Genomic DNA, 12610 nt, shown 5'->3' with positions numbered 1-12610 from the left:
AAAATCATTTCAGAGATATTCAACTAGTTGCTATAACTTCTCAGAAATATGTGTGGTAAAGTAATGCTCCAGAAACTTTATGTGTGAGTCTCCAAATAAAGAAACTGCTTACAGAACACCCACAAATAAGTAGTCATTTGGAAGAAGTGGAAAAAGGATGAACTTACAATTGGTTATGTTGTATTAGATTTGGAGTGTATTGTTTATGGATTTCTCATAGGCAAGCTATCGAAAGTTATCGTCACTGACAATGTATTAGTGTCTAATAATGTCTAACAAATATGTCAAATCACTGTTGTATACCAGAAAGTAATATAGTATTGCCTACCAACTATATACTTCAATATAAATTAGTTAATTTAAACATTCTAACAGTTTTATGTAGCTTCTAAAATGTCCTATACATCAGGCCAATTCTATTCAAGAACATTCACTTTTTTTACCACAGAGATACTACTAAGAGATAAAATGAAAAAAAAATTGTAATCAGAGCTTTTACACTGCTAAAAACAGTTCATATTAAATTGAGAAAATTGCTGCATGGCTTATTTCTTGTTTTTAACTGAGATATAATTAATATACAATATTATATCAGCTTTAGGCATATAGAATAATGGTTGGATATTTGTATACATTGTGAAATGATCACCACTATAAGTCTGGTTAACATCTACCATCATAAACAGTCATAATTTTTCTTGCAATGTGATTTTTAAGATCTACTCTAAGCAACTTTCAAATATGCAATACAGTATTATTAACTATAGTCACCATATGCTGTACATTACATGCCATGACTTATTTATTTTATAACTGAAAGCCTGTGCCTTTTGACCCCTTTTATGCATTTTACCAAGCTCCCACCCCAAGCCTCTGGCAACCACCATGCATCACCCAAGAGGTATAACTGCATTCTTTTATAGACTGATTTTATAATATTTATGGATAAGAAACCAAAAAGAGTATTATAAGGAGATCAATGAAGAGCAAAAGAAGCATGAAGCTGCACATACACATGACGCACAAGTTGTAAGAGCCCCCGGAAGCCTGCTTCACTGACTGCACAGGCCTGCGTGCCTGCTGAGATGCCTGGCCCCACAAACACACTGTGGTGCTGCCCTTGAGAAGCTGAAAGTCTTGTTGAGGAGACAAGACCAAAATATATAAATCGGTGAGAGAGGAGTTCTAAGAGAATAGGACATAATAAAATGATAAAACTGACAGATACATAAATCTCAAGAAAAGAGAGTAATTCTTGTTCAAATAATCAGAAAAAACTTACAAATACAAATTCTTTAGTTTCAAGTCCAGTGTAGAGATTTATTTCTGCCAACCAGTTGAGCAAGTTACCAACAAACTGTTAGAAATGATTCTACAGTAAGTTAAATAAGCATACATTTTAATATGTTTAACATCCATAATATATTTAATATATTATGTTAAATATATATGTGTGTGTGTGTGTGTGTGTGTGTACACATTTCATCTTAAGCAAATATCCCCACAGGGTATTTTTTCAAATCTTACAGGAAATAAATTAAGAGTCAACTGGGATAATTCAATTAGCCTTCCTAAGATTTTTAAGTAAATGCTTTAACATTTATTGGGGATTTTCCTGTGCTTTATAGATATATAGGAGACATCAGGTTTATTCCCCTTGTGCAGCATAATCAGGTAATAACACTCTCTTCCTTATGGGGAATGGTTTCCCCCAAATCCAACATGTAATTCTAATGGAAGCTACCAGTCTTCATGCCTCTGTCCCCACTACCACAGTGGCAAGGCCATGACCCAAGCCAGAGCAGTCATTATACCTTCCTTCCCTTGGCCTCAGTGACTTATCTATGAGTACAGGATCCAAGCCAGGAAAACCCATGGCCCCTCCCCAGGCAAGGCAGCTTTCCTCCCTGGTGATACAGCTAGGAATATATAAGCCAGGGAGAAGAATAAAGGCAACAAAGAGAAGTGGAGCCCAGGACCCAACATACCCTGGCAACTTCCAGTGGTTTCTGATGTTCTGGCGGTTCATGGCTACATGAGCCAATAAAACTCACCTTTTTGTCTAAGCTAGTTCATCCTTAGTTTCTATCTCAAGGAGCCAAGACAACCTCAAAAAAATATTCTCAATCCATACAAATCCAATGCAAACATCATTTTTAAATGAATTAAAATATATTCCAAATAGCATGAGAAAAGATATGAATTTTATGTTTAACTTTAAAGTAAAAATTAGTTGCCCTGCAATACTGGAAGGCTAAGGAGGATTGTTATAGTCTTCAGAAGCTGGGCTCAAACTCGGCCTCCTTTGTCCCCATCCCAGAAGTTCTTATTTGACAGTTTTGAGTGACAAAGCACTCTTATCTCTTGACAGGGACAGACTAGCTTGTTCCAAAGCTTCATTGAAGGGGACAGAATCTAAATAGATGTCTAATTGAAGAATTATGGCCTACTCCCTAGAGGAAAACAAAATCCGCTGTCAAGGTAAAACTAATTCTTTCTAAAATGTGGGCTTTTATTTCTAACTTCAAGTGGATTTCCAACTGTAATATCTAAAGAACAAATCTGAAGTGCCAAGCAAATAAAGCTGGGCCAGTGGTTTCTCCCACTCTCACCTCCAGTAGTCACCCTATCCCCATAACCTCTATCAATTATCACAAGACTAGAATCTAGTCACACAGTACCCTTCTGAAACTCTTCTCTCTTATACCAAGTTTGGTCCCAAGAAATGAGAGGCATGTTCTTCTTTTGATTCTGCAAAAAATCTCATTAAAATAAAGTCATTGATGTAAAAAGAAAGATAGGCACACTTTCTTCTTGCCTATTCCTTAGTCTTTTCTTTTCTCTTTAAATCTATGGGAAGAGTCAAACAAGAGTTTAAATTCCAGCTGCAAGAATCCTAATGGCTAGGTAAAGCACTTAAAGCTCTAAATCTCAGAATCCTAGGTTTAAAAACGGGGCAGAAAAACAGCTAGTTCAATCTGCTATCTGGATTAGCTGAGACAATTTTGTAAAGTGATTATCACAGTTCCTGACACACATACAAGGACTTCACTAAATGAAAGGAGTCACCCAAGACAAACAACATACTTCACCACCCTAATCAAGTGCTACTCCTTAAAAGTAAGCTTGCAAACAATGAACACATTTGGGGTCACAGAAGTCTATAAATTTGTTTGCAAGCCTACCAGTAGAACAGGGCAGGGTGAGTGGGGCAGCCAGGGGAATAGAACAATTTCCTATATGCTCCAGAATATTTTTAGGAAAACAAATATTAGATAATATGTATTTTCTACAAAGTGAAATCTATCTAAACTGTACAACCAAGTCTGAAAAGGAGGGAGAGAAATATGGGGGGAAAGATAAACTAAGCAAAATAATTTGTGAACTACGACACCTGCTACAGCAGTTTGCATGGCTAACAGCAGTAATGCTATCCTCCATGAACTACATGGTAAAAAGATTTGCATTAACCTTCTGATTTTTCCCTAAGAATTATGGATTTGATTCAGCAATTTCTTTTCACTAGAAGGGGTTTCTCTGGTTCTTGGAGGCAGTGGTGGTGGCTTTAAGTTAAAGAGTAGCAACAAGAAAATAAGAGGAAAAAGAGCATAAGATGGAAGGAGAGATGAAAGGAAAGCTGAGACAGACACCAAATGGTAGCATCTCATCTCCAGACTGAGCCGTGCCTCTATCTTATCCCAACTGTATACACTGACAAATACTGGCTTTCTGCCAGCATCATTTAATGACGACTTTTTTCTTAAATTGGTTTTCTCTCCTTTAGAACCAAGAATCCTTATTAATATAAGATCTATGAGGTCATATATATAAGACGTCCAATATATATTTGTTAAATGAAATGTTTGAAATGTTAACATCTATTGAGTGCCTATGATATATCAGGAGGTTTGATATGTGCTTTGTACACGGTATTTTACACTCACCTTTCTCATTCTCTACACAGTAAGTTTGAAAGTCTCTTACTCATTATGTTTGGTCCCAGAAAGGATTCAAGTCACCGTCTAAATTCCGTATCTCCAAGCAATTCACCACTATCACACATGATGGGTGAAAGAGAATTATATTGTATTTATCCTGGAAACTCCCACTCTATTGTACACAGACACTTCATGCAAAGTTCAAGCTTTCAGTAATCACAATGACCAAAAATTATTTATTTTTATAAGGTGATTAAAATAGCAGTAATTAGAAATATTTGTATAGTACTTTATAGCTTACAAAGCACTTTTACACAAAGCATATCCCTGGACATCCTAGCAATCCTCTAAGTAGAGAGAAAATAAATCATGCCTCCATTGGGCAGTTAGAGAAACTCATGATGAAAGGAGTATAGTGATTTACCCTAAGTCATTCAGCTTGTAAGTGAAAGATTGGGATTTTAAATTTTAAAACAGGTCTTCTGGTTCCAAAGTCAATATTCATTCAAAGAAAATAAATACTTTATCACTGACTACCAAAGCAGTTTTCTATCTGCTTACTTTAAGCATTCATTTCCCTTAAACCTTCAGTTTAGAAATGTTTAAATAATCATCAGCTCCTCTAGTCTCTTCAGTACGACCCTATATTCATGGACACTTACTCAGCAAACAAGAATTATTTACAGAGCATCAGTCGTATAGCCAGGGCCTGTGTTGATGATTCAGAGGTACACAGACACAGACCACAGCTTCAAGAAAGACACAGGAATGGGGAAAAGGTAGTCACAACCACTTGAAAGGTGCAAAAACAGTAGGAGGAGCACATGATCCAGAAAGCCCTCAGGCAGCATCTAAGAGATTCAAGGACAAAGGAGAGCAGTGCAGATGGAAGTAAGGAGGTTATCTTAGGCAGTCTTTGCATTAATCTACACAGAACTTGGTGCATGAGGGTAGAAAAGGAAGAAGTCAAAGTCCAATGCCAGCCTACAAGGCCAGAGAGAAAGAAGAAGATGCTGTGGACATCAGAGATATCAAACAGATGAGGGCATCCCCAGAGGACAGTAAAGGCAATTGCCCCAGATGTCACCACTCCATAAAGAGACAGCACTACAAAAGGACACCACTCCGTGCACACCCAGGCACATGCATAACCTTATGACATCTCCTCATTCTCTCATTTTGTAAGGTAAGAATATTCCTACAGTTCTTATCACAAATCACAAAAGTGAAGCATTAGAATAAAAAATAATAAAATACCTAGGAATAATCTTAACCAAAGAAGTGAAAGACCTATACTACAAAAACTACAAGACACAAATAAATGAAATACATCCTGTGCTCATGGATGAGAAGAATTAATATTGTCAAAATGGCCATCCTGCCTACAGCAGTCTACAGATGCAATGCAATCCCTACCAAAATACCAAGAGCATTCTTCAACAAACTAGAATAGATAGTTCTTAAATTCACAGGGAACCAAAAAAGACCCCAAATAGCCAAAGCAATTCTGAGAAAGAAGAATAAAGCTGGTGGGACTATGCTCCCCAACTTCAAGCTCTACTACAAAGCCATAGTAATCAAAACAATTTGGTACTAGCACAAGAACAGACCCATAGATAAATGGAACAGAATAGAGAACCCAGATATAAATCCATGCATAAATGGCCAATTAATACATGATAAGGGAGCCATGAATGTACAATGGGGAAATGACAGCCTCTTCAAAAACTGGTGTTGGCAAAATTCGATAGCTACATGTAAGAGAATGAAACTAGATTACTGTCTAACTCCATACACAAGAGTAAACTCAAAATGGACCAAAGACCTGAATGTAAGTCATGAAACCATAAAACTCTTAGAGGAAAACATAGGCAAAAATCTCTTGAATATAAACATAAGCAACTTTTTCCTGAACATATCTCCTCAGGTAAGAGAAACAGAAGCAAAAATGAACAAATGGGACTACATCAAACTAAAAAGCTTCTGTACAGCAAAGGACACCATCAGTAGAATAAAAATGCATGCTACAGTATAGGAGAATATATTTGTAAATGAAATAGCTGATAAAGGGTTAACACCCAAAATATATAAAGAACTCACACATCTCAACAAACAAAAAGCAAATAACCCAATTAAAAAATGGGCAGAGGACCTGAACAGACACTTCTCAAAAGAAGATATTCAGATGGCCAACAGGCACATGAAAAGATGTTCTACATCACTAATTATCAGGGAAATGCAAATTAAAATCACAATGAGATATCACCTCACACCAGTTAGGATGGTCAACATCCAAGAGACAAGAAACAACAAATGCTGGCAAGGATGCAGAGAAAGGGGAACCCTCCTACACTGTTGGTGGACTGTAAATTAGTTCAACCATTGTGGAAAGCAATATGAAGGTTCTCAAAAAACTAAAAATTGAAATACCATATGACCCAGGAATTCCACTTCTAGGAATTTACCTGAAGAAAACAAGATCCCTGATTCAAAAAGACATATGCACCCCTATGTTTATCCCAGCACTACTTACAATAGCCAAGATATGGAAGCAACCTAAGTGTCCACCAGTAGATGAATGGATAAAGAAGATGTGGTACATATACACAATGGAATATTATTCAGCCATAAGAAGAAAACAAATCCTACCATTCATGACAACACAGATGGAGCTAGAGGGTATTATGTTCAGTGAAATAGCCAGGCAGAGAAAGGCAAGTACCAAAGGACTTGACTCATTTGTGGAGTATGAAAACAAAGGAAAACTGAAGGAACAAAACAGCAGCAGACTCACAGACTCCAAGAATGCTCTAGAGGTTACCAAAGGGGAGGATGGGGGGAGGCAGAAGGGGATTAAGGGGCACTACAATTCACAATCACAAAAGAGGTAGGTAATCAGGAAGGCAGTACAGCATGGAGAAGATAAGTAATGACTCTACAGCATCTTACTATGTTGATAGACAGTGACTGTAATGCAAGCGTGAGGACTTGATATTATGGGTGAATGTTGTAACCACAATGCTGTTCATGTGAAAGCTTCATAAGATTGTATATCAGTGATACTTCAATAAAAAAATATAAAATAAAAAATAACATTTTAAAAAGTGAAGCATTAGAGATCTCCTGATTAACCTTGTCATTTTGTGGTTGAGGAAACTGGGGTCCACAGAAGTACATTTATTTGTACTTAACCACCCATGTTGGTAGCAGTATAAGGACTAGAGCCACAGTTGCTGGTCCCTTGAATCTATGGTCTGCCACAGACACTGCCTCTCTCTCAATTTTTACATGAATTTGTAATGATTTTACCACCTTTCAAAGCTCACTTCAAATATATTATGATGATTGCTAAAATGAATTTAATGGTAATAGAGTTTACCTCAAAATTATTTACGTTAAGCTAATATAATCTTTCATAAATCTACAGGAGAATACCCTTAGAGTCATTTTATCATTCTTTTCCTACAGTAGTTATTTTAGAAAATGGAATGTAGATTAGCTGTTATAACTCATTGCTGTTTTACTATTTTATCATTATAAATGATGGTCAAGGTGAAAGATAATAGTGATGTTATAAATCCATTAATACATAAAATGAAGTCTATATGTCTACAATAACTAATAGAGTAATTAACTACAGAAAATATAGATGCTAGCAAGAAGACTTTGAAAACAGGCATAACTATTTTCTCTCATGAACAGTGGTACTCTTTCCCAAAGACATACAACTCTAGAATCATTCTTAGCCCTGACCAGAATATTCTCCCCTAAGTGATCTTTAGGAGACAACATAATCCTGTTCCCATTAGGCAGGGGGAAAATCATCTTTCTTAATAAGAAAGCAGTGACATCCAGAGAAGGGACATAGTGGATCTCTGGCAACTTGCTGCACTGATGGACAGTGACTGCATTGGGGTATGGGTGGGGACTTGATAATACGGGCAAATTGTTTTTTTTTTTTTAAAAACAACAAAAAAAATTGTTTTTACGTATAAAACAAAGTAACCACATTGTTTTTTCATGTGAAACCTTCATAAGAGTGTATATCAATCACATCTTAATAAAAAATAAAATAAAATAAAATAAAATAAAGAAAGCAGTGATATCATCTAAACTCTTCTAATACTAAAAACTCAAATTAATGTCCCAGGAATTCTCATTAACTAAATTTCTAATGAACCTCCAGGAAAGTTTTGCTACTAACTTTTCAGATTTCTTAAGGGAAATATAGTATACAATTGCCTAAATACTAGGTTTCATCAACATGCTGAATTTATCTGCATCATTTTATTTTGTCCACACTGAAAGTAAATGTCAGAAAGAGCATAGAGGTAACTATGCAGGTGAGATATTGTCCAGGAGCCTATGGACCGCTTAAAATGTTTTACCAAGTCTCTCAAAGCTAAGTCCCAGAAGTACCAAATAATGACATACCAGCAGATGTCCAGTGGTGTTCAAGGATATGACAAAGACCCACAGGGCCTAAAGCGTGTGCTCAAAACTGACCCTTGATAAACATCTGTACAATGAATAATCACATCACACTCCTCTGTCACAAAAGCCTCTCTCAGTACTACACCACCTATTAAAAATGTTATGATTCACTGATTGATATGATTATATGATTTTAAAGTAATGATTTATTCCATTAAAACAACAGAAATGCTAAGAAGTTATCAGATTAAATGTGCAAGTAAAATACCCTAAAGATAAGTTAAACAGCCTACTGCTAACATTTTTTAGATCACATAGCTCCACAGCAGACCAGGAACTGCCTGGATTTCTCCTGCATGTCCTAAGAACTTTACTCTTCCACCTAAAACTTTCCTTCCAACTAAACGTCATTTTTTCTATATCTGAATTTTTGGAGAAAGCTTACAACTTCACACCACACCTCACCAAATGATAAAACATCAAGGGCAAGTAATGGCAAGATGGGGATAGAGATTATACATTGTATCTCAACACCTGATCAGCAGGAGAACTTGGAAAGAAGCCATTATTTTTAAATTGAAGGCAAGAAAGCTATTAGGCTGGCACAAGCACCTAAGAGCACGATATCATGTTCATAACCATCAGAAACACTGTATCTTCTGGACTGTCCAGTTGATGCTTCATATGCTTCTGTGCTATCCTGCATGTACAAGTATTATAGAAAGTAGAATTGATAGCTAAACTCTCCTAAGACTAAAACCCAAAAAACAAGTTCAAAACATGAAACTGGTTAACCAAGAAGGATACCAGGGCAAGTGATGGGCTAATAATTACATATGTATAGGGAATGTACTACATGATGCATTTTATAGTGGTACACCTTTAAATCATTGCTCAGAAAGATGAGGAAAGAGGCTCACAAACACAAAACACTGTAAGTTAAGGACACATATTAATATCAACTTATTCTTTTCCCCATGCCCATCATCCAAACAGTGATAACAGGCCTCCTGATTCAATTCCACCTCTCCCTAAACTTCACATTTATTTAGAGGAGGCTGGACCAGAAGATCAGTAAGATTATTTGATACTCTACTTCCAGGAATTCAACTTCGTTCCTATCTCCTGCGTATCTTACAACAAATCCTCAGAGAAGAAAAGATGCCTAACAAATTCTTTGAGACTAAAACATGCATCAATCCATAGCCTACAAAATGATCTGCACGCCACTTTAGAAATACAAGTCACCACTAGCTTTATGGTTTTCAGCAAAACATTGGACAGAGTGGAATACAATTAATTACTATACTCAAAAACTTTCTTACAACTCATATAAATCTGAATCTACCAGGTAAAGGGGGGGAAAAATCCTCTTTAGTAGGTTCATATTGCCCAAATTTCAAAACTCCTAAGCTTATGAATAATAAACATGTAACTTGCCAAGACTTCGGCTCTCCAAAGTGGAGATAATTAATGCTGTAGAGGTCCATATCCTCGGTGTGCCATGCAAATGTGGTTTTCCACATGCCAAAATAGAGATAAGGAGTATTTACGCCCTCAATAGAAATACCGCACTCTTCCTCAACCACATCCAAGACGGTATTCAGGTGAGCTATGTTCCATTCATCCACATCCTGGAACCAGGAGAAAGAGAGGAAGAAAAAAAAAATCAAACATTTATGAATTAATAAAGATAAAACTTACTAAACAAACTGTCATCTGCCGAAATAATTACACTGTATATTCTAATTCACTGAAAAATGAAAAAGCATTCATTATTCAGAAGACACACATATGTATGTCCATTATTAATTATCCAAGATTACTAATAGCACAATGTGGTTCTATATAAGTATTAGTATAAAATTATACCAAGTGACCTCCAAGTTACAAATGGAAATGTAAGGCCCTACTCCTCATTTGCTGTTGGCAAAAAGTCATTGAATCAAAGAATATGAATATGATGTGGGTCTTTCCATCTTTGGCACACCTTTTATCAAGGAAAAGTTTTGTGATTTGGGGGTTATTTGTACATTAGTTTATAAGTCATATTCAACATCAGACATCATCTCAAGATATCAACAACAAAATACATCTTCTATCTTCCCTGTTATCCCCATCCATTTCAATGTTAGCATATGAAACATCATTTTCTAAACATTCTACTCTGATTATTGGAAAAACTCTTAGCACTGTTCTAAACCACAGATCATTGTACTTTTACTGCCCCTGCAACTAAATATTAATTAACCTCTTACATTGATGGGAAATGTTAAACACAGAATAACTCAAAAAAATACTTACCAAATTTTGCAAAAATTGCTAGAATAACATAGCTTTGAAACAATAACTCAACATGGCTGGTAATGGTAGAAAAGATTAGAGTCACTGACATAAGTGATAGGGAAAGATTCTGGTTTTATTATAACAATCAATTATTCACTGTAATTCATAACTGTTTAAAAATTTTTACAAACTATATATTTTTCCCATATGCCTTCTTCATAATCAAATATAAATATCAGAGATTGGGTCTATTCCTATGTTATCATGAAGAAACTGCAATGTCTTTTATTCCATTTCAACCTACTTATTGTGCTATTAAAGTGGGGCATTAAATTCATTTACATATTCATTTACAGACATATATATAATAAGGCCCTCTCCAGTATCTATGCCAATGGCCTCACAGACAACCACAACTAATATTGCCCTTATACACTAAAACTTTCAGGGTTGGTCTTTAGATGATCCTCTGGTCAGTATACTAATTTTATTTCCTCAAGTTTTTGGGTTAGGAAAATTATTGATGGAAGAGTTAATGAAGTTCTGGCTTGGGTTACATAATTGAAAGTGCCAAGGGGAATCATTTAATTCCCAAATTCCCCTAAGGAGCCACTCTACCTACAACTTAAACCCCACAGTGGGAAGTTTGCTACTTGGAAATTGGTCAAATTAAGTAACATTTTAGAGAAGGTTCTAGGCTCTAGCCTATGAGACCTCATAAACGTTCAGATTCTGTAAAATATTTTATCTCACTCTATTTATAGTGATTCAATCTCTTAAATCTAGTCCAATCAGACTTCAATTCAATCACTATAATAATAGAGTCCTATTTGAAAATCATTACTGAGGCAATGAGTCTGCAGTAATAAATGAGCACCATATCATAGGAATCATTTTTAAACTGAATGAGCTTGTGAATTTAGGAACAAACTATTCCTCTGAAATGCCTGCATCTGGAGAAGTCTTATCTTTATTTCTGACTGACATTATCTTTCAGAAATAACTGAGATGGAACCCCTTGACATCCTTAGACCTGTGGGTCTCCAGGGAAGAGGGCAGAGAAGAAAGGGTGCTGGCAAAAGACCAGATTATGGCCCCAGTTCTGCCACTGATCAGAGCAAAAACAGAGATTTTCTGAGCTTCCAGCCTTTCTTCATGAAAACATGAGGACTATGGCACCCTCCCACAGTTGCTTGGAGTACTAAATAGGCTAAAGGACACAAACGTTTGGAAAATAAAACAGTATTTCCTAGAACTAATGAAATAAGTATCTCCATTCTCTAGTAAATCTTCCTGGGAAGCCTCCCCCAAAAAGAACAGCTGAACACATGATAAGTGATAATTAAGTCCATGAAATTCACTACTCATTCTCCCCATTAATGGATAAATAACATTTTCCAGCAATTTCTTCTAGGCAAGGCCAAAGTTGCCAAGATGCTGAAGACATGACTGAACTGCTGCCATCTCATAGTAAAACTTCAATGGATGAGGAGTTGCCACTAATGGAAGAGCAAATAAAGTGGTTTCTAGAGATGGAATCTACTGGTGAAGATGCTGTGAAAATAGCTGAAATGACAACAAGGGACTTAGAATATTACATAAACTTAGCTGTAAGTAGTGGCCGGGTCTGACTCCCAATTTTCAAAGTCCCACTGTGGGTAAAATGCTATCAAACAGCATCACCCACTACAGCGAAATCGCCCATGAAAAGAAGGGTCAATCAATGTGGCAAACCTCATTGTTGTCTCATTTTAAGACGTTTCCCATCAACCCAACCTTCAGGAACCACCATCAACGCAAGACTCTCTGCCAGCAAAAAAAATTACAACTCACTGAAAGCTCAGATGATGGTTAGCATTTTTCTAGCAATAAAATATTTAATTAAGGTATGTACTTTTTTTAAGACATAGTACTATTTTACACTTAAAAGTGAACATGACTTTCATACACAC

At 36.1% G+C, this 12610-nt stretch overlaps 1 protein-coding gene across 10 annotated transcripts in view; it reads right to left on the bottom strand.

Annotated features, from left to right (window-relative positions):
• KDM4C (lysine demethylase 4C) overlaps positions 1-12610 on the bottom strand; it is a 490870-nt gene that overhangs the window by 360932 nt on the left and 117328 nt on the right. For all 10 annotated transcript variants that reach the window (XM_057498655.1, XM_057498657.1, XM_036878839.2 and 7 more), the window contains one exon: positions 9813-10006. In XM_057498655.1, the coding sequence (XP_057354638.1) occupies positions 9813-10006 (194 nt within the window). The remainder of the gene's footprint in view (positions 1-9812; positions 10007-12610) is intronic.

This window comes from Manis pentadactyla, chromosome 3 (assembly GCF_030020395.1).
Source record: "Manis pentadactyla isolate mManPen7 chromosome 3, mManPen7.hap1, whole genome shotgun sequence".
Lineage (NCBI taxonomy): Eukaryota > Metazoa > Chordata > Mammalia > Pholidota > Manidae > Manis > Manis pentadactyla.
Note: the sequence above shows the minus strand (reverse complement) of the source record. Positions and strands in the feature narration are given on the sequence as shown.